General features: G+C 40.8%; 1 protein-coding gene across 1 annotated transcript; it reads left to right on the top strand.

The window, feature by feature from the left end:
* Positions 1 to 158: 158 nt before the first annotated feature.
* LOC139583658 (sialic acid-binding Ig-like lectin 13) lies at positions 159 to 27,517 on the top strand. The gene is made up of 7 exons (XM_071414966.1): positions 159 to 423; positions 23,268 to 23,618; positions 23,770 to 24,075; positions 24,211 to 24,477; positions 25,205 to 25,298; positions 25,409 to 25,466; positions 25,824 to 27,517. Exons 1-7 carry the CDS (start codon positions 375 to 377, stop codon positions 26,094 to 26,096), a joined length of 1,398 nt encoding a protein of 465 aa, XP_071271067.1. The 5' UTR covers positions 159 to 374; the 3' UTR covers positions 26,097 to 27,517.
* The last annotated feature ends 463 nt before the right edge of the window (positions 27,518 to 27,980 follow it).

Genomic DNA, 27,980 nt, shown 5'->3' with positions numbered 1-27,980 from the left:
GGAAGTACGTCACTGATGAGATGTGAGATATGCCACATAAATATCATCACTTTAGTTTGTCAGACCTCACTATGTGTGTGACAGTTTCTCCTGTAGACAGTTTACGTTACCGTCTAAGGCAAGTATGGACTTCTTCAATATATTTTATCTTAATTTGAATGTTCAAAATAAATTAAAGGAAATGAATTATGAGTAATGAGATTCAATATGTTCTAAAGTACTGCTGTTTGTTCATGTATTATCTTCACAACTGAAGGACATAGTGTATTTGATATGGAGATGGTTCAATGCAATGTGTTGTGTGAGTTAAGCTACTCTACCAGTAAGTGTATGTTTGTACTGTTTCAGGTGATCAGTAGTGTGTGAGTTCTCACATGGCTTGTCCTGAGAACATGTTTTTTCTCATTGTCCTCTTTATGTCAGGTGAGTCTTCCACACAACAACAACTAGTTATGAATCAGACATAAAGGAATAACCACAAGTCATTATATTTTATGGGATGTGCTGTATTCATTCCATTTAATTGTGTAGAAAAGTGTGAGGTTAATTCTTGATTAGTGCAGTTTAATAGTCTGGATTCAAACAGTGCTGTGAAAAAGTATTTGCCCCCTTTACATTTTTTCTACTTTTGCATGTTTTTGATACTGAATGTTATCAGATATTCAATCAAAAGCTAATATTAGATCAATGGAACCGGAGTGAACTAACAACACAACAATGACATACTTATTTCATTTATTACTTAAACAAAGTTATGTAACACCCTATGCCCCTGTGTGAAAAAGTAATTGCCAATTTATACTCAATAACTGGTTGTGTCTCCTTCAGCTGAAATGACTCCAACCAAACACTTCCTGTAGTTGTTGATCAGTCTCTCACGTTGCTGTGGAGGAATTTTGGCCCACTCTCCCATGCAGAACTGCTTTAACTCAACGACATTTGTGGGTTTTCAATCATGAACTGCTCGTTTCAAGTCCTGTCACAATATCTCATTTGGGATTAGGTCTGGACTAGGCCATTACAAAACTTGAAATTTGTTGCTTTATATCAATTTTCATGCTGACTTGATGTTGTGTTTTGGAATGGTGACACAACCAGTTATTGAGTGTAAGGGAGCAATTTATTTTTCACACGGGGGAATTGGTTGATGCATACCTTTGTGAATTATATAAATTAATAACTATAATTTTTTGGGTTATTTGGTAACTCAAGTTCCCTTTATCTAATAGGTTTTGGTTGAAGATCTGATAACATTCAGTATAAAAAAAAAAATAGAGAAAGGGGTAAATACTGTTTCATGTCACTGTATGTGCGTGTGAAACCGACGTCAGTGTGCAGTTAACAGTATAGCTTCCACCACTGTCCCTGTCACCATACCGGGCTCAAACCAGTGGTCCTCTGCTCACAAACAAATGTCACCTCACTCCTTGACAACACACCAACCAATTGAAAAATCACCTGTACATTGACATAAGATAATATTATTATTATTGGGAGAGACTGTACCAGTGATGTCAATAAAAAATGCCTGACCGATGATGCTATGTAATGGCCAATGAGAGACTTTAAATCCACCGGTCTCTATATATGGTACTCCCCAGAAGAAGCAGTCCTCCATAAGAATTAAAGTGTACATTTAATACCTGATTAGTATATTTTATTAGTCTGAATTTAAACTCTGCTGTGAAAAACTATTTTGCATATTTTTGATACTGAATGTTATCAGATATTCAATCAAAAGCTGATATTAGATAAATGGAACCTGAGTGAACTAACAACACAACAATGACATACTTATTGCATTTATTTCATAAACAAAGTTATGCAACACCCAATGCCCCTGTGTGAAACAGTAATTGCCCCCTTTATACTCAATAACTGGTTGTGTCTCCTTCAGCTGAAATGACTCCAACCATACAATTCATGTAGTTGTTGATCAGTCTCTCACGTTGCTGTGGAGGAATTGTGTCCCACTCTCCCATGCAGAACTGCTTTAAAACCTTTTGTCAATAGGGGGAGCTGTTAGCACTATTTATTTTTTTACATTTCCAAATTAAACTGCCTCGTACTCAATTCTTGCTCGTACAATATGCATATTATTATTACTATTGGATAGAAAACAATCTCTAGTTTCTAAAACCGTTTGAATTATGTCTGTGGGTGAACCAGAACTCTTTCTACAGCGAAAGTCATGACAGGACATGCGAAGGTCTGAAAAATAGTCTCTGATCTCGGATCAGTTTAAAACTCTGTGTGTGCCTTATGGATCGAAATGAACTGCACCCGCCTTCCCCTGGATGTCAGTAACCAATGAGAAGTGGAATGGTGTCTCTACGTGTTTCTCAGAGTTTATAAAAGGCAATGGAGTGAGATGTCCCTTCTTTTCGACGCTCGCCAAGGCGCAAGAGAGGACATCAGAATGGCATGCTCAAAAGCTCTCGTTATTGACCAAAGATCTATCCGTCTGTGATTTAATTCGATATAGGTGTTAGAAACATCATAACGAAGTTATTTGAAACCGATTTATATCAGTTTATGCGAGTATATTGCTATTTTTCGGAATTTCCTTAGTATTGCGTTTGAGGATTTGGACATGTGTGTGCCGTGTAGCTATCGTTAGCTGCTAGTTCCGAAGTTGAAGAGGTCGTTTTACAACAAAGCAACGATTCTTTTGGACAAAGGACACTTTGCCCAAGATACTGATGGAAGCTCGTCCAAAAGTAAGAGCTATTTATGATTTTATTCCGTATTTATGTGGAAAAATGTAAACGCAGTTGTCGGCCATTTTTTGAGGCACTAGTCTGGCTGTAACTCACAATGTATGTCTAGTAACGTTAATTTTAAAAATCTAAATCAGCGGTTGCATTAATAACCAATGCATCTTTCATTAGCTGTCCAACCTGTATTTTTTTAGTCAATCTAATCGATAAATAATCGTAAACATAGGTGCCTTTCCAAGATGGCGCCGGCCAGAATGCATGCCATGTTTTGACAGATTACATTGCATAACCACGATTTGTGATGCTAAATATGCACATTTTCGAACAAACTCTATATGCATTGTGTAATATGATGTTACAGGACTGTCATCTGAAGAATTCTGAGAAGGTTATTGAAAAAATTAATATATTTTGGTGGCGATAACGTTATCGCCCCTTTTGCATTGATTCAATGCTGGGGTGATGTTAGCTCATGTGGTATGCTAATATAACGATATATTGTGTTTTCGCTGTAAAACACTTAGAAAATCTGAAATATTGTCTGAAATCACAAGATCTGTGTCTTTCGATTGCTGTATGCTGTGTATTTTTCAGAAATGTTTTAGGATGAGTATTTTGGTAATTGACGTCGGTCTCTGTAATTATACCGGCTGCATCCAACGCTATTTCAGATTGCAGCTGCAATGTAGAACTGTGATTTATACCTGAAATATGCACATTTTTCAAAAAAAAACATATGCTATACCATATATATGTTAACAGACTGTCATCTTATGAAGTTGTTTCTTGGTTAGTGGCTATATATATCTTTATTTAGTCGAATTAGTGATAGCTACTGATGCAGGAAAAAAATGGTGGAGAAAAAAAGTTGTGTCTTTTGCTATCGTGGTTAGCTAATAGATTTACATATTGTGTCTTCCCTGTAAAACATTTTAAAAATCAGAAATGATGGCTGGATTCACAAGATCTGTATCTTTCATCTGGTGTCTTGGACTTGTGATTTAATGATATTTAGATGCTAGTATTTACTTGTGACGCTATGCTAGGCTATGCTAGTCAGCTTTTTTACTGTGGGGGGTGCTCCCGGATCCGGGATGAGTACCAAGTAAAAGTTAACTCAGCGACAGTTGTTATATTTTCAATCATGAACTGCTCGTTTCAAGTCCTGACACAATATCTCATTTGGGATTAGGTCTGGACTTTAACAGGACATTCCAAAACTTTAAAATTGTTGCCTTTTATCAATTTTCATGTAGTCTTGATTGTATGTTTTGGAATGGTGGCACAACCAGTTATTGAGTGTAAGGTGGCAATTCCTTTTTCACACAGGGGAATTGGAGGTTGCATAACTTCGTTAAAGAAAAATTCAAATATCTATTTAAAAAAAAAATGTTATTTGGAAACTCAAGTTCCCTTTATCTAATAGGTTTTGGTTGAAGATCTGATAACATTCAGTATATAAAAAAGAAGCAAAAATAGACAACCAGAAAGGGGGAAATACTGTTTCATGTCACTGTACAGTATGTGAAGCCGACGTCAGTGTGCGTTTAACAGTATAGCTTCCACCACTGTCCCTGTCACCATACCGGACTCAAACTAGTGGTCCTCTGCTCACAAACACATGTCACCTCACTCCCTGACAACATACCGACCAATTGAAAAATCACCTGTATATTGATATAAATTCATATTATTATTATTGGGAGAGACTGTACCAATGATGTGTATAAACCCTGGACCGCTGATGCTCCACCGGTCTCTATAAATGGTACTCCCCAGAAGAAGCAGTCCTCCATAAGAATTAATAGAATTCTACAATATTTCAATCAAATGTTTCAAGGACAAAATTACATGTATAAATATTTTAATATCTTTACATGTATTATTTTTTATTTGTTATGTTCAGGTCATATAAAAAGCATGAGCTGGAGCACACCCAGAGAAAATGACTTATTGTAGAGGTGCTGACTAACGGTGAATACACTGTAAGCTATAAAAACAAAGAGAGTTGCACACTCTATATATATAAACTCCCAGACATTTATTGGGTAAAACACCAACGTTTCGGCATCACTGTGCCTTCTTCAGGGTAATGTCATGAATGCTTGAACCAGGTTATGTAGACATACAGTGCAAATAGTGCATCCAATGACAATAGTGAGGGGTGTATCATTGTCACGCCCTGACCTTAGAGATCCTTGTTATTCTCTATGTTTGGTTAGGTCAGGGTGTGACTCGGGTGGGAAAGTCTGTTTTCTTTGTTTTTTGCCGAGTGTGGTTCCCAATCAGAGGCAGCTGTTTATCGTTGTCTCTGATTGGGGATCATATATAAGTTTTCCTTTTGGGTTTTGTGGGATCTTATTTTCTGTTTAGTGTCTGTGCCTGACAAAACTGTTTGCTTTAGTTTTTTCGCTGTTGTTATTTTGTTTGAGTGTTTCTTGAATAAACAAATCATGAACACTTACCACGCTGCGCCTTGGTCCACTCTTTCCACTAACGAGAGCCGTAACAGAAGATCCCACAAAAAACGGACCACGCAGCATGACCAGGATGAGTGGACATGGGAGGAGATCCTGAGGGGAGAAGGACCCTGGACGCGGATTAGAGAGTATCGCCGTTCAAGGGAGCGGATGGAGGCAGAGAGAGCGGAACCGCAACGATAAGAGGAATTAGAGCAACGCCGGGAGCCGGAGAGGCAGCCTCAAAAAAAATTGGGGGGGAGGCACATGGGTTGGCGAGCGGAGCGAGCTGAACGAACAGAACTAAGGGGTGAACGAGAACCAACTCCCTGTAAATACAATGAGGAGTTGGTCACGGTTCAAGTGCCACGTTTTCCGGTTCTGCGCACCGTGCCTTCAGTGCGCATCCACAGCCTGGTGCGCTCTGTGCAAGCTCCCCGCAGTTGACGTGCTAGAGTGGGCATCCAGCCAGGACGGATTGTGCTGGCTCAGCGCTCCTGCTCTCCGGTGTGTCTCTTCGGCCCAGGATATCCTGCGCCAGCTCTACGCATGGTACCCCCAGTTTGCCAGCACAACCCAGTGCGGCCTGTTCCAGCTCCCCGCACTTGCCGTGCTACAGGGGGGATTCAGCCAGGACGCGTTGTGCCAGCTCTACGCTCCAGACCATGACCCGGAGCCTCCAGTAATGATCGATGGCCCGGAGCCTCCAGTGATGATCCATGGTTCGGAGCCTCCAGTGATGATTCATGGCCCGGAGCCTCTAGTGATGATCCATGGCACAAAGCCTCCAGTGATGATCCATGGCCCGGAGCCTGTAGTGATGATCCATGGCACGAAGCCTCCAGTGATAATCCATGACCCGGAGCCTCCAGTGATGATCCATGGCCCGGAGCCTCCAGTGATGATCCATGGTTCAGAGCCTCCAGTGATGATTCATGGCCCGGAGCCTCTAGTGATGATCCATGGCCCGGAGCCTGCAGCAACGATCCATGGCCCGGAGCCTGTAGCGACGGTCCCCTGTCCAGAGCCTGCAGCGACGGTCCCCTGTACAGAGCCTGCAGCGACGGTCCCCTGTCTAGAGCCTGCAGCGACGGTCCCCTGTCCAGAGCCTGCAGCGACGGTCCCCTGTCCAGAGCCTGCAGCGACGGTCTCCTGTCCAGAGCCTGCAGCGACGGTCTCCTGTCCAGAGCATGCAGCGACGGTCCCCTGTCCGGACCCTGCAGCGGCGGTCCCCTGTCCGGAGCCTGCGGCGGCGGTCCCCGGTCCGGTTCCACAGAAGCGGGGGCTACGTCCCGAACCGGAGCCGCCACCGAGAGTAGATGCCCACTCGGACCCTCCCCTATAGGTTCAGGTGTGCGGCCGGAGTCCGCACCTTTTTTTGGGGGGGGGGGGGTACTGTCACGCCCTGACCTTAGAGATCCTTGTTATTCTCTATGTTTGGTTAGGTCAGGGTGTGACTCGGGTGGGAAAGTCTATGTTTTCTTTTCCTTTGTTTTTTGCCGAGTGTGGTTCCCAATCAGAGGCAGCTGTCTATCGTTGTCTCTGATTGGGGATCATATATAAGTTTTCCTTTTGGGTTTTGTGGGATCTTATTTTCTGTTTAGTGTCTGTGCCTGACAGAACTGTTCGCTTTCGTTTTTTTGTTGTTATTTTGTTTGAGTGTTTCTTGAATAAACGAATCATGAACACTTACCACGCTGCGCCTTGGTCCACTCTTTCCACTAACGAGAGCCGTAACAATCATAGTTATGAGGTTAATTAGAATGTATTGAGTAAAACTGTCAAAAGAATAGTTTACAGCATATTGAATATATTAGGCTATTGTTATCATTAACATTAGTATAAGATTATCATCAACATACATTATTGTTTAATTGAATTAACATACATTATTGTTTAATTTAATTTCAAATATATTCATTCATTCATATATTGTTTCCAATTTCATTAAATGTTTTTGAAATGTAACCTTTTGGTACATCCATAATGCGTAATAAGTATCATCAACAGGGGGAACATATTGGTTCTACGCTGATAAGCTGTAGAAAGAATATATTCATTTATAAGACTTCTTCATAAAAATAATTGTTCATAAGAATGGCCTGAGATCAAAGTCAATATTCTGACCAATAGGGGTCAATGTTTTTAAACAGGAAATCCAGTAGTCCTCCCTCTGTAGTAGTAGGATCTCCATGTTACCTCCTCTCCTTGGTAGAGCAACATGCTCAATACCTGTGTATTTGAGGGAGGAGATGGGATCAACCTGTGTTGCTTCAACAAAGTGAGCTGCTATTGGATAATCAGTGTTCTTACACCTGATTTAGCTGCGGTGTTCAGCTATGCATGGTTTTAAATGTTTTTTTGTTAGTAATGTGTAGGCTTTCCCACATGAACATGTGATGAGATAGATTACTCCCTTTATCTTGCAAGAGATGATACCCCTAACAGGGATTTTTCCACCTGTATGTGGGTGTCTGAAGAATAATGTTTTTATAGTGCTATTGCACTGTGCGCATGAGCCACATTTGTAGTTCCCATTTGGAATGGGTGTCAAGAGTGTCTGAGTGGGGTCAGGGGGCAGGTCAGATCTCACTAAGCTAACCTCAATACAGGGTCGAAAATCTGATATCAACCTTGGAGGGGACAATTACATGAAATTTTCTCAGGAGCAATTCCTGAGGGGGACACCAAAAGTAGTGCTGTAACACATAGACTATGTTGTAATATGTTAAATGTATATTGAGGGACCATAATCACTACTACTGGATAATTGTTAGGTACAGTAGTTAACTGAAGGGTTGTCCCAACTTGTTTAAATCATTATAATACTACTAATAATAATAGTTATAGCAATGTTCCTTATCAGTGCAGTGTTCCTCTCTCTTGAAACGTTTGCAAGAGTTTGCGGTTCTATAAATTGTGGGTGTGGCTGATATGGTTTTGTGTCATCACTGAGGTAACTGGACGATGCTGTGCCACTTTTCAATTTCAATTTTATTTTATATAGCCCTTCGTACATCAGCTAATATCTCGAAGTGCTGTACAGACACCCAGCCTAAAACCCCAAACAGCTAGTAATGCAGGTGTAGAAGCACGGTGGCTAGGAAAAACTCCCTAGAAAGGCCAAAACCTAGGAAGAAACCTAGAGAGGAACCAGGCTATGAGGGGTGGCCAGTCCTCTTCTGGCTGTGCCGGGTGGAGATTATAACAGAACTATGCCAAGATGTTCATAAGTGACAAGCATGGTCAAATAATAATCATGAATAATTTTCAGTTGGCTTTTCATAGCCGATCATCAAGAGTTGAAAAACAACAGGTCTGGGACAGGTGGCGGTTCCATAACCACAGGCAGAACAGCTGAAACTGGAATAGCAGCAAGGCCAGGCGGACTGGGGACAGCAAGGAGTCACCACGGGCGGCAGTCCCGACGCATGGTCCTAGGGCCCAGGTCCTCCGAGAGAAAGAAAGAGAGAAGGAGAAAATTAGAGAGAGCCAAGATTTTCAAAATGTTCATAAATGACAAGCATGGTCAAATAATAATCAGGAATAAATCTCAGTTGGCTTTTCATAGCCGATCATTAAGAGTTGAAAACAGCAGGTCTGGGACAGGTAGGGGTTCCATAACCGCAGGCAGAACAGTTGAAACTGGAATAGCAGCAAGGCCAGGCGGACTGGGGACAGCAAGGAGTCACCACGGCCGGTAGTCCCGACGTATGGTCCTAGGGCTCAGGTCCTCCGAGAATAAGAAAGAGAGAAGGAGAAAATTAGAGAGAGCCAAGATTTTCAAAATGTTCATAAATGACAAGCATGGTCAAATAATAATCAGGAATAAATCTCAGTTGGCTTTTCATAGCCGATCATTAAGAGTTGAAAACAGCAGGTCTGGGACAGGTAGGGGTTCCGTAACCGCAGGCAGAACAGTTGAAACTGGAATAGCAGCAAGGCCAGGCGGACTGGGGACAGCAAGGTGTCATCATGCCCGGTAGTCCTGACGTATGGTCCTAGGGCTCAGGTTCTCAGAGAGAAAGAGAGAACGAGAGAATTAGAGAGAGCATACTTAAATTCACACAGGACACTGGATAAGACAGGAGAAGTACTCCAGGTAACCAACTGACCCTAGCCCCCCGACACATAACTACTGCAGCATAAATACTGGAGGCTGAGACAGGAGCGGTCAGGAGACACTGTGGCCCCATCCGAAGAAACCCCCGGACAGGGCCAAACAGGAAGGATATAACCCCACCCACTTTACCAAAGCACAGCCCCCGCACCACTAGAGGGAAATCCTCAACCACCAACTTACAATCCTGAGACAAGGCCGAGTATAGCCCACAAAGGTCTCCACCACAGCACAAACCAAGGGGGGGCGCCAACCCACTTAAAAGATTAATTATTTAAAAATCATACAATGTGATTTTCTGGATTTTTGTTTTAGATTCCGTCTCTCACAGTTGAAGTGTACCTATGATAAAAATTACAGACCTCTACATGCTTTGTAAGTAGGAAACCCTGCAAAATCGGCAGTGTATCAAATACTTGTTCTCCCCACTGTATGTATCTCCCATGAGAGGATTTTAGAGAGTAGGGTGTGTGTCTCTGTTTTGTAAATGAGTGCTTCCTCAAATTGTTCCACATACAGGTTTGCATAGTTTGGAGGAAAGGGGGAGCCCATGGCTACACCCCAAATTTGAAGGAAAAAGTCTGACTCAAAGATGAAGGAGTTATTGGATAATACCAATTTGGTGAATTACAATATGCACACATTGGATGGAGCAAGGGCAGTGTCTCTCTGCTGAAGGAAGTGTTGCAGATCACAAACATTATTTAAAAGTTAGAATTAAGGTGTCTGTAATAGAATATACTTGTCAAAATGGATGTAGACATTAATAAATGCATTTCTATGGCTTCCAAAAATGTTTTACAATGGAGGAGGAGTAACAAGATGGCTGTGCAGTTGCTTCCAATCAGCATTCCCTACAGTCATCTAGGGTTAATACATATCATTGGACTGATCTGAAAGTATATCAGAACCTCCCTGATGTTGTCCTTTATGTTGCAGGTGTTTTGGCCTGTTTTGGTCAAAATGGTTTGAACACCACAATGCCAGATAGACTGGCTGTACTGACTGGCTCCTGTATGCAAATCCCATGTTCATTTGATATTCCTGACCAAAATAAGTATAAATTTAACAGCACAATACCAACCTCTGGAGTGTGGATTAAAAAAAATACACACTTTGATGGGCATCCGGAAAATGTGATATTCAACAGTAGTAAGATGGTCAACAGATATCAAGGGAAGATAACTGGAAACATGTCCCAGAAGAACTGCACCACAGTCTTCTTCAATGTAACCACCAATTACACTAATAGATACTTCTTCAGGATTGAGAGTCAACCATTCCTTGCAACAGACATTGGAAAGTCTGTTGATATAGTTGTCAGAGGTAAGAGACAATTTAACTTTTAACCAACTATTTTTCCAGTTTAGATTCCTTGCATCAAAGATAAGAGTAGAACAAGTGGACAGTTTAACTATTAGTGTAAAATATATTTATCTACAATGTATTACAGATTTGCCTTCCAGTCCCAACATTACTGTCTCAGGTGAGGTGAGGGAAGGGACCCCTGTCAGTTTGAACTGCTCTGCTGTCGCTCCCTGTCCCGAACACCCCCCTGAGCTGACATGGACTCTCCCAACACAGTTCACACCTGAGAACCAAATGCAGGAGAATCCAGACCAAACCAAAACAGTTCTCTCCACGGTGACCTTCGCTCCATCATACCTTCATCATGAGAAGAACATCACTTGTACTGCAGTCTACCCAGTAGGGGCAAGCAACAAGACAGCTGAACATAACATGATGCTTCACGTTTCATGTACGATTTAGTGACCGGTTCCTGTAGAATAGATCATTCTATCATGTTTTCACTGATGATTGTAATAAAGTGGTTTTGATGAGACTATTCAATATACCATATCAGATACATTCTAAATGAACCCCTCTCCCTCAGTCTCTCCTAAGGACACCTCGGCCTCCATCAGTCCAGCTGATCCAGTATTAATGGGCAGCTGTGTTATTCTGACCTGCAGCAGTACAGCCAACCCTCCTGTGACAAACTTCACCTGGTTCCAGATCAGTGATGGTAAACCAGCACAGGTTGCATCTGGACAGAGTTACTCCCTCAATGTGACTGTTGGTGATGGAGGACTGTACTACTGTGAAGCAAGAAATAGTCACGGCTGTGGGAAGTCAAGGGAAGTGCAGCTGGCTATTAAAGGTAGAAGCATTGGCACATTCAATACGACACAACATTATAAATAATATAGATATAGATAGATGTAGAAGAGATATACTACTACATGCCTGCTATATGTGTCTAGGTATGATACGGTTTTAGGATCTTAATTTGATCACTATTTTGTTGCTTAGAAGTTTATTGCATTGTGGGAATCACAGATAAGCTTTATGATTTGCATATATTCACCAAAAATCTGCACTAAAACGTGGTTATATTAATAGTATTGCACTTTTCATGTAGCCTTATTTTGTCCAGCTAATAGCCTCACCACCAATGGAACAACATTACGGAGGAAACGTTCAAATCCTTTTGCTGGAGGATTATTTCGCTGCAACAATACTGGATAAATTAAGATCTTACATCTGTACATCTACAGTATATGTGTAATTTGTAATGTTAGACAATGTGCAAAATGTTTCCTCTTTTAGGAACAGATGACCATAATATGTGTTTTATTTACAGGGCAAGAAGAGCCTGTTAACCCAAAGGTTTTTGAGATTGTAGGAAAAACCTTGGGGTTGATTTTCCTTTTCAGTCTGGTCGTATTCTTTGCATGGTAAAAAGATATTCCCAGCCTCAATGCAAACATATTTATCATACTGATTGTGCTTTTGTATATGAACACCTAAATGATGTCAAAATACCTTTATTCTTGTCTTCCAGGAGGAGGAGAACATCTAGACTCCCCAGTGGGTTTGACATGACAGACCGTTCACAGGGACAGGTGGGAATGTTAGACTCAACTTTTAAAACCCATCTAGAATGTGTGTTTAAGGAAGAATTGAATGAATACTGTGTTGTGTAACCAACTGTAACTATGAAGTCATTATTCTTCTGAAGTGTCGGTCCTGACAACTGTTCCTTTCTCTGTGTTCTCTCCACAGAACTCCCCGGCTGGGACAGTGTGCTCTAACCAGGCCAGGGTCGGTAGAGGGAACCAGGAACCACCACTTAACCTAGATCGTCTTTAAGCACAAGTCAATAAAAGAGGTGCATTTTAAGTATTTAGCCAATGGGTATTAAGTGTTTTTGTGTACAGTATTGTCATTGTGTATTTGTTTTATATTGATACTTTTGTTACATTTATAATTGTGTTCTCTTTGAATATCTGAATATTTGTAGAATTTGCTGGGATGAAAAGTGTTTAACTGTTACTATAGTGGTGATACGATGATGTAGGCTACTCTTTATTTTAGACCATTTATTTTGAGTGTTGAGTTCACAGAGCATCTGTTTAATGAGTTCCAGTATAGAGGGACTGCTGAGTTCAACTAGCCTACTGAAGGCAGTTTAAGTCCATATAAAAAGTCAATGATGACTGAGGAGAGAAGACACAGTGGTCTGATACAAGACAGGAAGTTAGTGAAGTAAGTCTACATGATGGCAGAATGGTGTTAACATCTATTTCTCTGCATCTTTTGTGCTTTTACCAGAATAACAATATTATCTATTTTCAGTTTATATCTATTTAGAAGTTATTGTGTCAGATTTGATGCTGAACGTTAAATCAAAGAAACAATTGAGGCTGAATTTAAGGTTGTTTTTTAATTGCACTGTAATAAAAACCTTTACATTCAATTTCCATGAAATCTTTTGGTCTTATTGGTCCAACATTTTACATTCCTCATTAAAATTGATTAAATTGAGATGTTGTGTTACTGGCCTACACACAATTCCTCATAATGTGAATTATGTTTTTAGACAAGAACAAGAAGTATTTAAAATCTGTCTAGCCCCCCCCACATTCCACTGAAAAGGCAGCGAGCGAAATTCAAAAATATTTTTTAGAAATATTTAACTTTCAAAAATTAACAAGTCCAATACAGCAAATGAAAGATAGACATCTTGTGAATCCAGCCAACATGTCCGATTTTTTAAATGTTTTACAGCGAAAACACCACGTATATTTATGTTAGCTCACCACCAAATACAAAAAAGCACAGACATTTCTTTCACAGCACAGGTAGCTTGCACAAAACCCCCAAATAGAGATAGAATTAATCACTTACCTTTGAAATTCTTCATCAGATGAGTCATATAACATCATGTTACACAATACATTTATGTTTTGTTCGATAATGTGCATATACATATATAAAAAAAATCTCAGTTTACATTGGCGCGTTACATGCAGTAATGTTTTGATTGCAAAACATCTGGTGATTTTGCAGAAATACTCATAATAAACATTGATAAAAGATGCAAGTGTTATTCACATAATTAAAGATAAACTTATCCTCTATGCAACCGCTGTGTCAGATTTCAAAATAAACTTTACGGAAAAAGATTAATCTGAGAACGGCGTTTAGAGCACAATCCAGCCAAAGAAATAATCGCCATTTTGGTGTCAACAAAAGCTACAAAAACACTATAAATATGCACTTACCTTCGATTAACTTCATCAGAAGGCACTCCCAGGATTCCCAGATCGACAATAAATGACTGAAAAGTTCCATAAAGCCCATCATTTAGCCACTTGTTGTTAGCATGTTCATCCCAGGAATCCATTTTCATGACGCACGAACAATCCATCCAGACAAAAACTCAAAAAGTTCCGTTACAGGTCGTAGAAACAGGTCAAATGATGTTTGCAATCCATATTTAGTATGTGTTTTACATTAATCATCAATAAGGATCCAACCGGAGAATTTCATTGTCTGAAGAAAGAGCATTGGAACGAGAGCTCTCTCTCTCCCTCGCGCGCAAATCCTGACTGAGAATTCTGACGACCACTCACTAAAACAGCTCCTATGAGCCCCTCCTTTATAGTAGAATAATAAGACTAAAATCTAAAGACGGCGACATCTAGTGGAAGCCCTAGGCAGTGTTTGTTCATTCATATCTAGACGGGGTACCATTTGACACTGTTTTGAAAATCGACTTCTCATTTCCTGTTTTGACCTCTTCTCAGGTTTTTGTCTGCCAAATGAGTTCTGTTATACTTACAGAAATAATTCAAACAGTTTTAGAAACGTCAGAGTGTTTTCTATACAATAGTAATAATAATATGCATGTATTACCTTCTGGGACAGAGTAGGAGGAAATTTCGTTTGGGCACGCAATTTGTTCAAAGTGGAAACACTGCCCCCTATCCCTATAACCCCTTTCTTATGGTAAGCCTAAATCATTTCAGGAGTAAAGATTTTCTTAACATGTCACATAAGAATTTGCATTTAAAATTATTTTTGAATGACTACCTCATCTCTGTACCCCACACATACAATTATCTGTAAGGTCCCTCAGTCAAGTAACGCATTTCCAACACAGATTAAACCACAAAGACCAGAGAGCTTTTCCAATACCTCTCAAAGAAGGGCACCCGTTGGTAGATGGGTAAAACAAATTATAATCTGACAATGAATTTCCATTTGAGCATGGTGAAGTTATTAATTACACTGTGGATTGTTTGTCAATTCACCCATTTACTACAAAACTGCTCAGGGATTTCACCCACAGGAGGTTAGTGGCACCTTAATTGGGGAGAACGTACTCAAGGTAATGGCTGGAGCAGAACAGGTGGAATGGTATCACATACATCCAACACATTTTCCATGTGTTTGATTCCATTTTCTCCGTTCCAGACATAATTATGAGTTGTCTTCCTCTCAGCAGCCTCCACTGATTTCACCATAAGGCTAGTGGTGACTTTAAAACAGTTGCAGTGTTTAACAGCTGTGATTGGAGAAAACCGAGGATCTATCAACAACAGTGTAGTTACTCCACAACACAAACCTAAATGACAAAGTGAGAAGAAGGAAACATGTACATAATAAGCATTCCAAAACATGCATTCTGTTTGCAATAAGGCACTAAAGTAAAACTGCAAAAAAAATGAGCAAAGAAATTAACTTTATGTCCTGAATACAAAGTGTTATGTTTGGGGCAAATCCAACACATCACATCACTGAGTACCACTCTTCATATTTTCAAGCATGGTGATGGCTGCACCGTGTTATGGGCATGCTATTTAATCCATTTTTAATTCAAGCTGTAAGACAACAGAATGTGGAATAAGTCAAGGGATACTTTCTGAAGACACTGAGTATACCAAACATTAGGAACACCTTCCTAATTTTGATTTGAAACCCCTTTTGTCTTCAGAACAGCCTCAGTTCATCGAGGCATGGACTCTACAAGGTGTCGAAAGCGTTCCACAGCGATGTTGGCCCATGTTGACTCCAATGCTTCCTACAGTTGTGTCAAGTTGGATGGATTTCCTTTGGGGGGTGGACCATTCTTGATACACACCGGAAACTGTTTAGTGTTAAAAAACCCAGCAGTATTGCAGTTCTTGAAACCAGTGTGTCTGGCACCTGCTACCACACCTTGTTCAAAGGCACTTACATTTTTGTCTTGCCCAAACACCCTCTAAATGGTTCACATACACAATACACTTCTCAATTGTCTCAAGGCTCAAAAATCCTTCTTTAACCTGTCTCCCGCCTTCATCTACGCTGAAGTGGATTTAACAAGTGACATCAATAAGGGATCATAGCTTTCACTTGGATTCACATGGTCAGTCTATGTCATGGAAAGCTCAGTAATATTGGTTCTGTTAAATCACCTAATTCCTACTCATATATCCATTGATAGTGAGTGGTAGCCTGATCTGCATGCAGACACATTGTTTCAATGTATTTTCATACATTTTACCCACATATAGGCAAAGTAGTTTCCACAAAACTGAAATGAGCTTGTTCGTCCCTTTTTTGTCAGTCCCACCATATCCCCATCCCCACCATATTGCAGCATCAGCGTAGTGTAATGTCCAATAGACAAAACTTTATCTCTTCTCTCTCTGAATCATCTGGTCCCTCCACCTTTCAATTCCTGACCCTGGCCTTCAGCTCTCCCTCCACTTGTTGGGGGAGGTCTCCTTCTCCCAGAAGACCTTGGGCAGGTTGAAGAGTGTTTTGTCTAGAAGGGATACTGCTTTTGTCCAAATTTAGTTTTCTCGCAAGTTTGGTAGAATTTAGGCAGAAGGTTAGAAGAATTAACGTGGCAGGTTGTGATAATTAGAACAAGGAACGGAAAAGAGTTAGGATTAGCTCAAATGCTAAAAGAATTTGATGTCAATTTGACAAAAGCTTTATCCCGTCTAGACTTGACCGTCGTAGAGGGAGCCCATGTCCAACTTGCCTCCCAGTCCCTGCAGGTCACTGGCTCCCTCCTGTGGCACCCGGTACACTCTTTTCACATCACTTCAACAAGAAGTGATTTTGGTAGCAGGTTAGGAGCAGGGCCGGATTACTGAACGAACCCAGATAGCATATGATAGAAAAATGTGTTGAATAGTAGGAAATTAGCTCTAAAACAACAACATGTTCTGTCAGCTTCATGAAAACGTGTAGAATAGCATTATAAAACTGTAAATATGTATCTCTGCACCATGGCAAAATGGGTTGAAATGCTCTCTGCACCATGACAAAATGGGTTGAATTACTCTCTGCACCATGGTAAAATGGGTTGAAATGCACTCCCCACCATGGCAAAATGGGTTGAAATGCTCTCTGCACCATGACAAAATGGGTTGAATTTCTCTCTGCACCATGGTAAAATGGGTTGAAATGCACTCCCCACCATGGCAAAATGGGTTGAAATGCAGTAAGTAGGAGGGGGTGGGGGGGGTGTGGGGTCGTCCGACCCTGGTTAGGAGAGCATTTTCACTAACCGTTAACCCATAGCCATAATTCTCCTAACCTGCTGCATAAATTCTTCTAGCCTGATACGAAAAAGTCAGTTCTATATAGAAGTGATGTGAAAATGTGTCATCCAGCCCACCAGGGTCTTCTTGGCAAATAGACTTTAAAGAGGAAATTAAGCAAGAAAATGAGGAAGTTGGTGCAGGAGAAGTTGAGTGGTGTGTGTGAGAATCAGTCAGATACAATTACACTTACTCTGTTTCATACCAAGTCTGTTTTTCATGTTGAAAAAATGATTAGACAACCCCATGATTTGGCATGGGTCCCAAGATCCTCAAAAGGTTCAACAGCTGCACCATCAAGAGCATCTTGACCGGTTGCATCACCACCTGGTATGGCAACTGCTCGGCATCTGACCGTAAGGCGCTACAGAGGGTAGTGCGTACGGCCCAGTACATCACTGGGGCCAAGCTTCCTGCCATCCAGGACCTACAGTATATACTAGGTGGTGTCAGAGGAAAGCCCAAAAAATTGTCAAAAGACTCCAGTCACCCAAGTCATAGACTGTTCTCTCTGCTTCCGCACAGCAAGCGGTACCCGGGCGCCAAGTCTAGAACCAAAAGGCTCGTTAACAGCTTCTACCCCCAAGCCCTAACACTGCTGAACAATTAATGAAATGGCCAATGGACTATTTACATTTACCCCCCCACCTTCATTTGTTTTGTACACTGCTGCTTCTCGCTGTTTATTATCTATTCATGGTCACTTCACCCCTACCTCCATGTACAAATTACCTCGACTAACCTGTACCCCCGCACATTGACTCGGTAACGGTACTCCATGTATATAGCCTTGTTATTGTTCATTTATTGTGTTTCTTTTTATAATGTTTTACCTTAGTTAATTTAGTAAACATTTTCTTAACTCTTTCTTGAGTTGCACTGTTGGTTAAGGGCTTGTCAGTAAGCATTTCACGGTCAGGTCTACACTTGTTCTATTCAACGTTTATGATTTAACTCGATTTATAAAAACATCACACACACATTCCCATTGAAGCCTGGGAGACCACCTGTTTGGGGAGGTCGGCTCCCACCTGCTGTTTAAAATACGCCCTCAGCTCCTGGATCTCCTTCTCCCAGAAGGCCTTCAGGAAGGTTGAGGGTTTTGTCTAGAAGGGATACAGCTTTTGTCAAAATTGAGTTTTCTAGCAAGTTTTGGGAGAATTTTTGCAGCAGGTTAGGAGAAATAATATAGCAGGTTATGAAAATTAAATTAAAGTAAAAAAAAGGGTTAGGATTAGCTAAAATGCTGTAATAATTATACTTTTAACATCGTTTTGACAAAAGCTTAATCCCATCTAGACTTGACTACCGAAGAGGGCACCCATGTCCTCCTTGCCACCCAGGACTTGCAGGTTGCTGGCTCCCTCCTGTGGCACCCGCGATATTCTTTTCACGGCACTTCAATAAGAAGCGATTTTGGAAGCAGGTTAGCAGCAGAGCCGGATTACTGAACGGCCCCAGATAGCATATGATAGCAAAATGTGTAGAACTGCATGAAAATTAGCTTTAAAACTGCAACCTTTTATATCAGCCTCATGGCAAAATGTGAACACAAGCATGAGGTGCTATAAAACACCAAAAATATAAAAATAATTATCTCTGCACCATGGCAGAACGTTTTGAAATACAGGAAAGTAAACTCAGGGTCCCAAATGCGGTCATCCAACCCTGGTTAGGAGAGCATTTTCCATAAACCTAACTATTTTACCTGACCTTAACCTCAGGCTCTTAACATGCTATGATAATTCTCCGAACCTGCTACATAAATTCTCATAAACATGCTACGAAAAAGTCAATTCCGTATCAAAGTGGAGTGAAAAGAGTGTCTCTGTGGCATCCAGCCCACCAGGCTCCTCTTGGCAAATAGACTTCAAAGAGGAAGTTGGTGTAGGAGAAGTTGAGTGGTGTGTGAGAATCACTGATACAATTACAGTTTCTCTGTTTCATACCAAGTCTGTTTTTCATGTTGAAACATGTTACAACCATATGTTTTGTATCAAACTGAAATGTAACTTTTCCTTTTTTGTCTTCAACAAATCAATGGTGGATTTTGGTTCATGATTTAACTATATGTTTAAATCCCACACTCCTTCCTATTCAAGCCTGGGAGATAGAGGAGAGGGAGATGTTATAATGCCAAAAGTTTCTTTTAACAATTTATTGGGAGCAGACTGGGGGCCCGTATCAAAATGTGGTGCCCTGTCCTACCCCGAAAGAGGAACATTAAATACCATAGTATTCTTTTAGAATAAAATCCCATACAATTATTAGGAAGTACGTCACTGATGAGATGTGAGATATGCCACATGAATTTCACTACATTAGTTTGTCAGACCACACTACGGGTGTGACAGTCTCTACTGTAGACAGTTTACGTTACCGTCTAAGGCAAGTATCGACTTCTTCAATATATTTTCTGTAAATTTGAATGTTCAAAATATATTAAAGGTAATTAATTCTGAGTAATGAGATTCAATATGTTCTAAAGTACTGCTGTTTGTTCATGTATTATCTTCACAACTGAAGGACATAGTGTATTGATATGGAGATGGTTCAATGCAATGTGTTGTGTGAGTTAAGCTACTCTACCAGTAAGTGTATGTTTGTACTGTTTCAGGTGATCAGTAGTGTGTGAGTTCTCACATGGCTTGTCTTGAGAACATGTTTTTTCTCATTGGTCTCTTTATGTCAGGTGAGTCTTCCACACAACAACAACTAGTTATGAATCAGACATAAAGGAATAACCACAAGTCATTATATTTTATGGGATGTGCTATATAACTGTGTAGAAAAGTGTACAGTTAGTTCCTGATTAGTGTATTTTAATAGTCTGGATTTAAAATGTTGTGAAAAAGATTTTGCATATTTTTGATACTGAATGTTATCAGATATTCAATCAAAAGCTGAAATTAGATAAATGGAACCTGAGTGAACAAATAACACAACAATGATGTACTTATTTCATTTATTACTTAAACAAAGTTGTGCAACACCCAATGTCCCTGTGGGAAAAAGTAATTGCCCCCTTACTCTCAATAACTGGTTGTGTCTCCTTCAGCTGAAATGACTCCAACCAAACACTTCCTGTAGTTGTTGATCAGTCTCTCATGTTGCTGTGGAGGAATTTTGGCCCACTCTCCCATGCAGAACTGCTTTAACTCAGAACTGCTTTAGAACTGCTTTAACTCTGTTCGTGCACTTTGTGGGTTTTCAAGCATGAACAGTAACAATATCTCAATAGGGATTAGGTCTGGACTTTGACTAGGCCATTACAAATCTTCAAATTTGTTTTTTTAAATCAAATTTCATGTAGACTTTATTGTGTGTTTTGGAATGGTGACATAACCAGTTATTGAGAGTAAAGGGGCAATTACTTTTTCACACAGGGGAATTGAGTGTTGCATAACTATGTTAATGAAATAAATTAAATAACTAAAACAGTTTTTTTTGTAAACTCAAGTTCCCTTTATCTAATGGGTTTTGGTTGAAGATCTGGTAACATTCAGTAAAAAAAGAAGCAAAATAGAGAACCAGAAAGGGGGAAATACCTTTTCATGTCACTGTATGTGCATGTGAAAACAACGTCAGTGTGCAGCTAACAGTATAGCTTCCACCACTGTCCCTGTCACCATACCGGGCTCAAACTAGTGGTCCTCTGCTCACAAACACATGTCACCTCACTCCTTGACAACACACCGACCAATTGAAAAATCACCTGTACATAGAAATAAGTTCATATTATTATTATTGGGAGAGACTGTACCAATGATGTGTATAAACCCTGGATCGCTGATGCTATGTAACGGCCAATGAGAGACTTTAAATCCACCGGTCTCTATATATGGTACTCCCCAGAAGAAGCAGTCCTCCATAAGAATTAATGTTTTTTTACAGTATTTCAATAAAATGTTTCAAGGACAAATTACATTTATTTATGTATTATGTTGTAGAGGGGGACAGTAAAGTTAGTACTCTATAAAGAAAATACTTTAATATCTTTACATGTTTTTTATTTTATTTGTTATGTTCAGGTCATATAAAAAGCATGAGCTGGAGCACACTCAGAGAAAATTACTTATTGTAGAGGTGCTGACTAACAGTGAATACACTGTAAGCTATACAAACAAAGAGAGTTGCACACTCTATATATATAAACTCCCAGTCATTTATTGGGTAAAACACCAACGTTTCGGCATCACTGTGCCTTCTTCAGGGTAAAGCCATGAATTCTTGAACCAGGTTATGTAGACAAACAGTGCAGTTAGTGCAACCAATGACAATCATGAGGGGTGTGTCATAATTATGAGGTTAATTTGAATGAATTGAGTGAAACTGTTGAAAGACAATAGTTTACAGCATATTGAATATATTAGCCTATTATTTTCATTAACATTAGCATAAGATTAGCATCAACATAAATTATTGTTTAATTTAATTTCACATATATTTAATTGTTTCCATTTTCATTAAATGTTGATCAAATGTAATCTTTTGGTTCATCCATAATGTAAGCATCATCAACAGGGGGAACATGTTGGTTCTACGCTGATAAGATGTAGAAAGAATATATTAATTTATTTAAATGTAAGACTTTTCCATAAAAATAATTGTTCATAAGAAGGGCCTGAGATCAAAGTCAATATTCCGACCACTAGGGGTCAATGTTTTTCAATAGGAAATCCAGTAGTCCTCCCTCTGTAGTAGTAGGATCTCCATGTTACCTCCTCTCCTTGGTAGAGCAACATGCTCAATACCTGTGTATTTGAGGGAGGAGATGGGATCAACCTGTGTTGCTTCAACAAAGTGAGCTGCTATTGGATAGTCAGTGTTCTTACACCTGATTGAGCTGCGGTGTTCAGCTCAGCGTTGTTTTAATTGTCTTTTCGTTTGTCCTACGTTGGCTTTTCCACATGAACATGTGATGAGATAGATCACTACCTTTATCTTGGAAGAGATGATACCCCTAACAGGGATTTTTCCACCTGTATGTGGATGTCTGAAGAAGGATGTTTTTGTAGTGCTATTGCACTGTGAGCATGAGCCACATTTGTAGGTCCCATTTGGAATGGGTGTCAAGAGTGTCTGAGTGGGCTCAGGGGGCAGGTCAGATCTCACTTAGCTATCCCCAATATTGCGACCATGCTTATAGACCACCAGTGGGGTTTCCTTGAAGAGGTGTGAATCTGATATCTGATTGCAGAATATGCCAGTGCTTTTTCAGGATTGCTTTCATTTTCTCTGAACACTTGGTGTACTTCGTGCAAAAGATTGTTGCGTTGTTTCACTTCTTTGGTTTAGTTTTTAGAAAACCCTCTCTTGGTTTTTGAGATATTTTCGTCATTGCAGCCCTTGTAGCCTCTGATTTTGAATTTAATTTGAATTTTCTTAGCATTGCTGTCAAGATCTAACTGTTGGCAACAGATTCTTATAACCCTGCATAACTGGCTATATGGTAGACCATTCCTGAGGGGAAGGGGATGAATACTATCCGCACGTAGCAGGGTATTGCGGTCTGTTGGCTGTGTGTACAAGTCTGTATGTAAAACATCATTCTCTTTGATGATCCATAAGTCCAGGTAGTTTATTTTTCTCTCATCAGTCTGCATGGTGAATTTGAGATATTCAGAGCTCTCGTTTAGCAGAGTTTGGAATTAATTTAGTTCCTGCTGACTTCCTTCCCAGAGCACAAAGACATCATCTATGTATCTCTTCCATTAGAGGATTTTAGATAGTAGGGGGTGTGTCTCTGTTTTGTAAATGAGTGGTTCCTCAAATTGTTCCACATACAGGTTCACATAGTTGGTGTCAAAGGGGGAGCCCATGGCTACACACCGAATATGAAGGAAAAACTCTTTGCATGAAATTGTCTGTAATAGAATATACTTGTCAAAATGGATGTAGACATTAATAAATGCATTTCTATAGCTTCCAATATCTTATTTTACAATGGAGGAGGAGTAACAAGATGGCTGTGCAGTTGCTTCCAATCAGCATTCCCTACAGTCATCTAGGGTTAATACATATCATTGGACTGAACTGAAAATATATCATAACCTCCCTGATGTTGTCTTTTATGTTGCAGGTGTTTTGGCCTGTTTTGGTCAACGAGATTTGATCGCCACAATGCCAGATGGACTGGATGGACTGACTGGCTCCTGTATGCAAATCCCATGTTCATTTGATATTCCTGGCCAACATAAGGATACATTTAACAGCACAATACCAACCTCTGGAGTGTGGATTAAAGAAAACCCATACTTTGGTGAGCTTCCGGACAATGTGATATTTAACAGTAGTGAGACGGTCAACAGATATCAAGGGAAGATAACTGGAAACATGTCCAAGAAGAACTGCACCACAGTCTTCTTCAATGTAACCACCAGTTACACTAATAAATACTTCTTCAGAATTGAGAGTCAACAGACACTGGAAAGTCTGTTGATATAGTTGTCTGGGGTAAGATACAATTAATCTTTTAACCAACTATTTCTTCCAACTCATATTCCTTGCATCAAGGATAAGAGTAGAACAAGTGGACAATTGAACTATTAGTGTAAAATATCTTTATCTGCAATGTATTACAGATTTGCCTTCCAGTCCCATCATTACTGTCTCAGGTGAGGTGAAGGAAGGGACCCCTGTCAGTTTGAACTGCTATGCTGTCGCTCCCTGTCCCGAACACCCCCCTGAGCTGACATGGACTCTCCCAACACAGTTCACAACTGAGAACCAACTGCAGGAGAATCCAGACCAAACCAAATCAGTTCTCTCCACGGTGACCTTCACTCCATCATACCTTCATCATGAGAAGAACATCACTTGTACTGCAGTCTACCCAGTAGGGGCAAGCAACAAGACAGCTGAACATAACATGATGCTTAACGTTTCATGTAAGATTTAGTCACAGGTTCCTGAAGAATAGATCATTCTATCATGTTTCACTGATGATTGTAATAGAGAGGTTTTGATGAGACTATTCAATATACCATATCCAGATACATTCTAAATGAACCCCTCTCCCTCAGTCTCTCCTAAGGACACCTCGGCCTCCATCAGTCCAGCTGATCCAGTATTAGTGGGCAGCTGTGTTAATCTGACCTGCAGCAGTACAGCCAACCCTCCTGTGACAAACTTCACCTGGTTCCAGATCTGTGGGGGTAAAACAACACAGGTAGCATCTGGACAGAGTTACTCCCTCAATGTGACGGTTGTTGATGGAGGACTGTACTTCTGTGAAGCAAGAAATAGTCATGGCTGTGGGAAGTCAAAGGAAGTGCAGCTGGCTATTAAAGGTAAAACGTGCACGTCAGGCACAATCGTATTTCAGATACTCACTATATATTCATAAGTATGTGGACACCCGTTCAAATGCGTGGATTCAGCTATTAAAGCTCCACATGTTGCTGACAGGTGTTTAAAATCGAGCACACAGCCATGCAATCTCCGTAGACAAACATTGGCAGGAGAATATCAACATTCACTACCAAGTTCCAAACTGCCTTTGGAAGCAACGGCAGCACAAGAACTGTTTGTTGAGGGCTTCATGAAATGGGTTTCCATGGACGAACAGCCGCACACAAGCCTAAGATCACTATGTGCAATGCCAAGAATCAGCTGCAGTGGTGTAAAGCTCACTGCCATTGGACTCTGGAGAAGTGGAAATCCATTCTCTGGCGTGTTGAATATACGATTCACCATCTGGCAGTCCGGCGGACAAATCTGGGTTTTGACGGATTCCAGGAGAACACTACCTGCCCCAATGCATAGTGCCAACTGTAAAGTTTGGTGGATGAGGAATAATGGTCTGGGGCTGTTATTCATGGTTTGGTCTAGGCCCCTTAGTTCCAGTGACGGGACATCTTAACGCTACAGCATAAAACGACATTCTATATTCCATATTAATGCCCATGATTTTGGAATGAGATGTTCGACGAGCAGTTGTCCACATACTTTAGGTCATCTAGTGTACTTTAGAGATCTTTATGTGAGAATTGACCATAATATGTGCTGTATTTTCAGGGCAAAAAGAGCCAAAACCCTCAATGGTTTTGGAGGTTGCAGCAGGAACTCTGGCGGCATTTTTGCTGATCAGCCTGATCAGTCTTTTTGTATGGTAACAACTCTTCCTGGAATCAATACAAACTATTATTTCTGCTGTGTTTGTGCTTTTACATATGAAAACCCTCTCAGTGCATTCAGAAGGCCTTTCTAAATGTCTTCCAGGAGGAGAAACTCGAGGCTCCACGATGGACTTGAAAGGACAGACAATCCACAGGGACAGGTGGGAATAAGGCTCAACTTTCAAAACCATCTACAAAGTGTATCTAAGGAAGTACTGAATTAATGGAGAAACTATTTAAAGCCATGAGGTTCACATCATTTCAGAGGACGTTTAGGGGGAGTTGACCACACTGATAGCAATGCCACATCCTGTAAGAATATGGAATGATAACAGAATAGCTGTTGGACTTTGACAGTGTTTTTCTGGCAAAATGTAACTTTTTACACCTGTCAGTTGATTTGACATTTTCATTGACAACCACTCAGTATGTGTTGTGTAACCTGCTGACATTAGAGTTTTACACATGACTGAGCTTAGAGCTTTCCACCTGTTCCTCTCTCTGTGTTCTCTCCACAGAACTCCCCGGTTGGGACAGTGTGTACTAACCAGGCCACAGACGGAGAGGAACCAGAGGAACGTGCAGAAGACCAGTCTGAAGAGATCCAATACGGTGACATAGACTTCTCCAAACTACGGCCCAAAGACACCCCAGCTGCAGCCCAGGACAGGGTCCAGGGACAGGAGAGTGAGTACGCTGAAGTCAATGTGACCAGAAGAGGGGCCCAGGAACCACCTCTTAACAACCTAGATGGGCTTTATGCACGAGTGGATAAAAGAGGTGCATGTTAAGTATTTTGCCAATGGGTATTGTGGATTCGACATTTTAAACATTGAGATATTAAAGACATGATAGATCAGACGCATAGTATATTAAAGAGTGAAACATACTGGGTCTCTGTATCGAGACAGATAGCTGTGGAATGTGTTGGGTGACAAGAGGAGAGCAACGTGTTCATACAGGGGACACAGATGGATCTGTGGATTAGATGAAGGAGAGAGAGATTAAAGTAGATGTGACGCGTCAAAATTTGATTGATGACCCTATGTGAACTCTATGTGAACCCTATGTAGTGATGACGTGTGCATGTCTTCTGGTCAGGCAAGCCTGGTTAGGTGGGGGCTATGGGGTGAGTAAGGGTCCATTTGACAGGTCAACCGTTAATGATTGATGACCCAAGCCTGATTTATGACCCTATGTAATGATTTATGACCCTATGTCATGTAGAAGGGTGCATGCCCAGGGGGGTCGGGGGGGTTGAGTAAGTGACCATGTGTCAGGTCAACCTGTTACTGTTTCTCACGGTTTGGGTTGGTTAATGCCCCTTATAAAGCACCTGAACAATTCCTGTTTAAGACTGTACAAGATAACCCCCTGAATATTAAACAAAAATGACACCTATGCCAATTTTAGGGATGTTATGCTCGGCTTGTCATGAACCCAGTGACCAAAGCCTTGAAGAAGTTCTGTGTGAAGCTCCAGAATGTTTTAAAGGATTTTTGGGTACGAGTGAGGGCCCTATGTCTTACATATTCCACCCTGAGGATTCTACGGTAAAGATATTCACAGACAGTGGATCCAAACCCATTTATCAGGCAAAACCTGGGATTTTTTCTCCGGCTCTGGGGATGAGAGAATGGCTAAAGATCAGGCTGGCGCTATGTAAAATTGAACAGGTTCTGAGTGGTACACAGCTGCCGGGCTATGCGTTGGAAGAACAGGTCTGCGGACGCAGTGATCTGAAAGCTCTAAGAATCGCTTCAATGGACTATGCCCCTAATAACAAAGTGACAATTTTAGCCTGTGAATTTTATGATGGTGCTAATGCTACAAAGTCTGTCAATTCTCCTGTAGCTTCCAGAGCCTGCAAAGAGGTAAACTTTTTTATGCCTGTGTTTAGTTTTAAATGGTTGGATTATCCGATTTTCATAACCCTTATGAATAAGCTGGACATTCTCTTCCAAAATGGGGAACAGTTAAAGCGCTGGGCGAGGCTTTCCTTGAGACAGAGTCAAGACCAAAAGGCCCGACGGAGGATCTACCCCTGGAGTGAAAACTTACCAAGTGTTGATGGACCTAGCAAGAGAGCCTTGCCTTTTGAGGGCGAACTCGACACGGACAATGGGGGGTGGTTGCATAAGCCCCCAGGATCTGTAAGAAAGGAATCGTAAAATACCTTAAGAATGTAAGGATATAAAATGTATGTACTAAATATTTTGAATGAAATAAAGGGTTTTTAAAAGCCGAATCTCACCACGTTATGAACTCTCGCGTTTGTTCACTCTTAGCGCAGTCTGTCCCTGAGAAAAAACTTGCGGAAAAAGCCATGTGCATGAGGGAGTTTTCTTTAGTGGCTGTGTGTGTTTCAAAAACAGAAAAAGTGGGGGCTGGGGTGTGTGTGTTAAAAAAATACCCTTGCATCTGCGCTCAAGGCTCTCTCTCTCTCTCTCTCTCTCTCGCTCTATGCCGGGGGGGGTCGTTTGAAACCAAGGTTTACACTAGCCTGCAAAACAGATGCCTACCCCCCAACAATAATATTGTGTCTTACGACTCCTAATCTTAAAGGCCTTTCATAAAACTATTTTTTAGGTGGGCTAAAAAGTCATTCATCCCAGCGATGTCGAGACCACCCCACCCCTGCATCTAGGTGCTAGCACCCCGGAGATTTTAGAAGA

Source organism: Salvelinus alpinus, chromosome 8 (genome assembly GCF_045679555.1).
Source record: "Salvelinus alpinus chromosome 8, SLU_Salpinus.1, whole genome shotgun sequence".
Taxonomy (NCBI): Eukaryota; Metazoa; Chordata; class Actinopteri; order Salmoniformes; family Salmonidae; genus Salvelinus; species Salvelinus alpinus.
Note: the sequence above shows the minus strand (reverse complement) of the source record. Positions and strands in the feature narration are given on the sequence as shown.

Bases quoted from the DNA above. Each gene is read 5' to 3' on its own strand.
- LOC139583658 (XM_071414966.1), top strand. From the start codon at position 375: ATGGCTTGTCCTGAGAACATGTTTTTTCTCATTGTCCTCTTTATGTCA. The intron at 23,619-23,769 runs GTCTGTTGATAT...AATGTATTACAG, and splicing joins GAGTCAACAGACACTGGAAA to ATTTGCCTTCCAGTCCCATC. The intron at 24,076-24,210 runs GTAAGATTTAGT...CCTCTCCCTCAG, and splicing joins CATGATGCTTAACGTTTCAT to TCTCTCCTAAGGACACCTCG.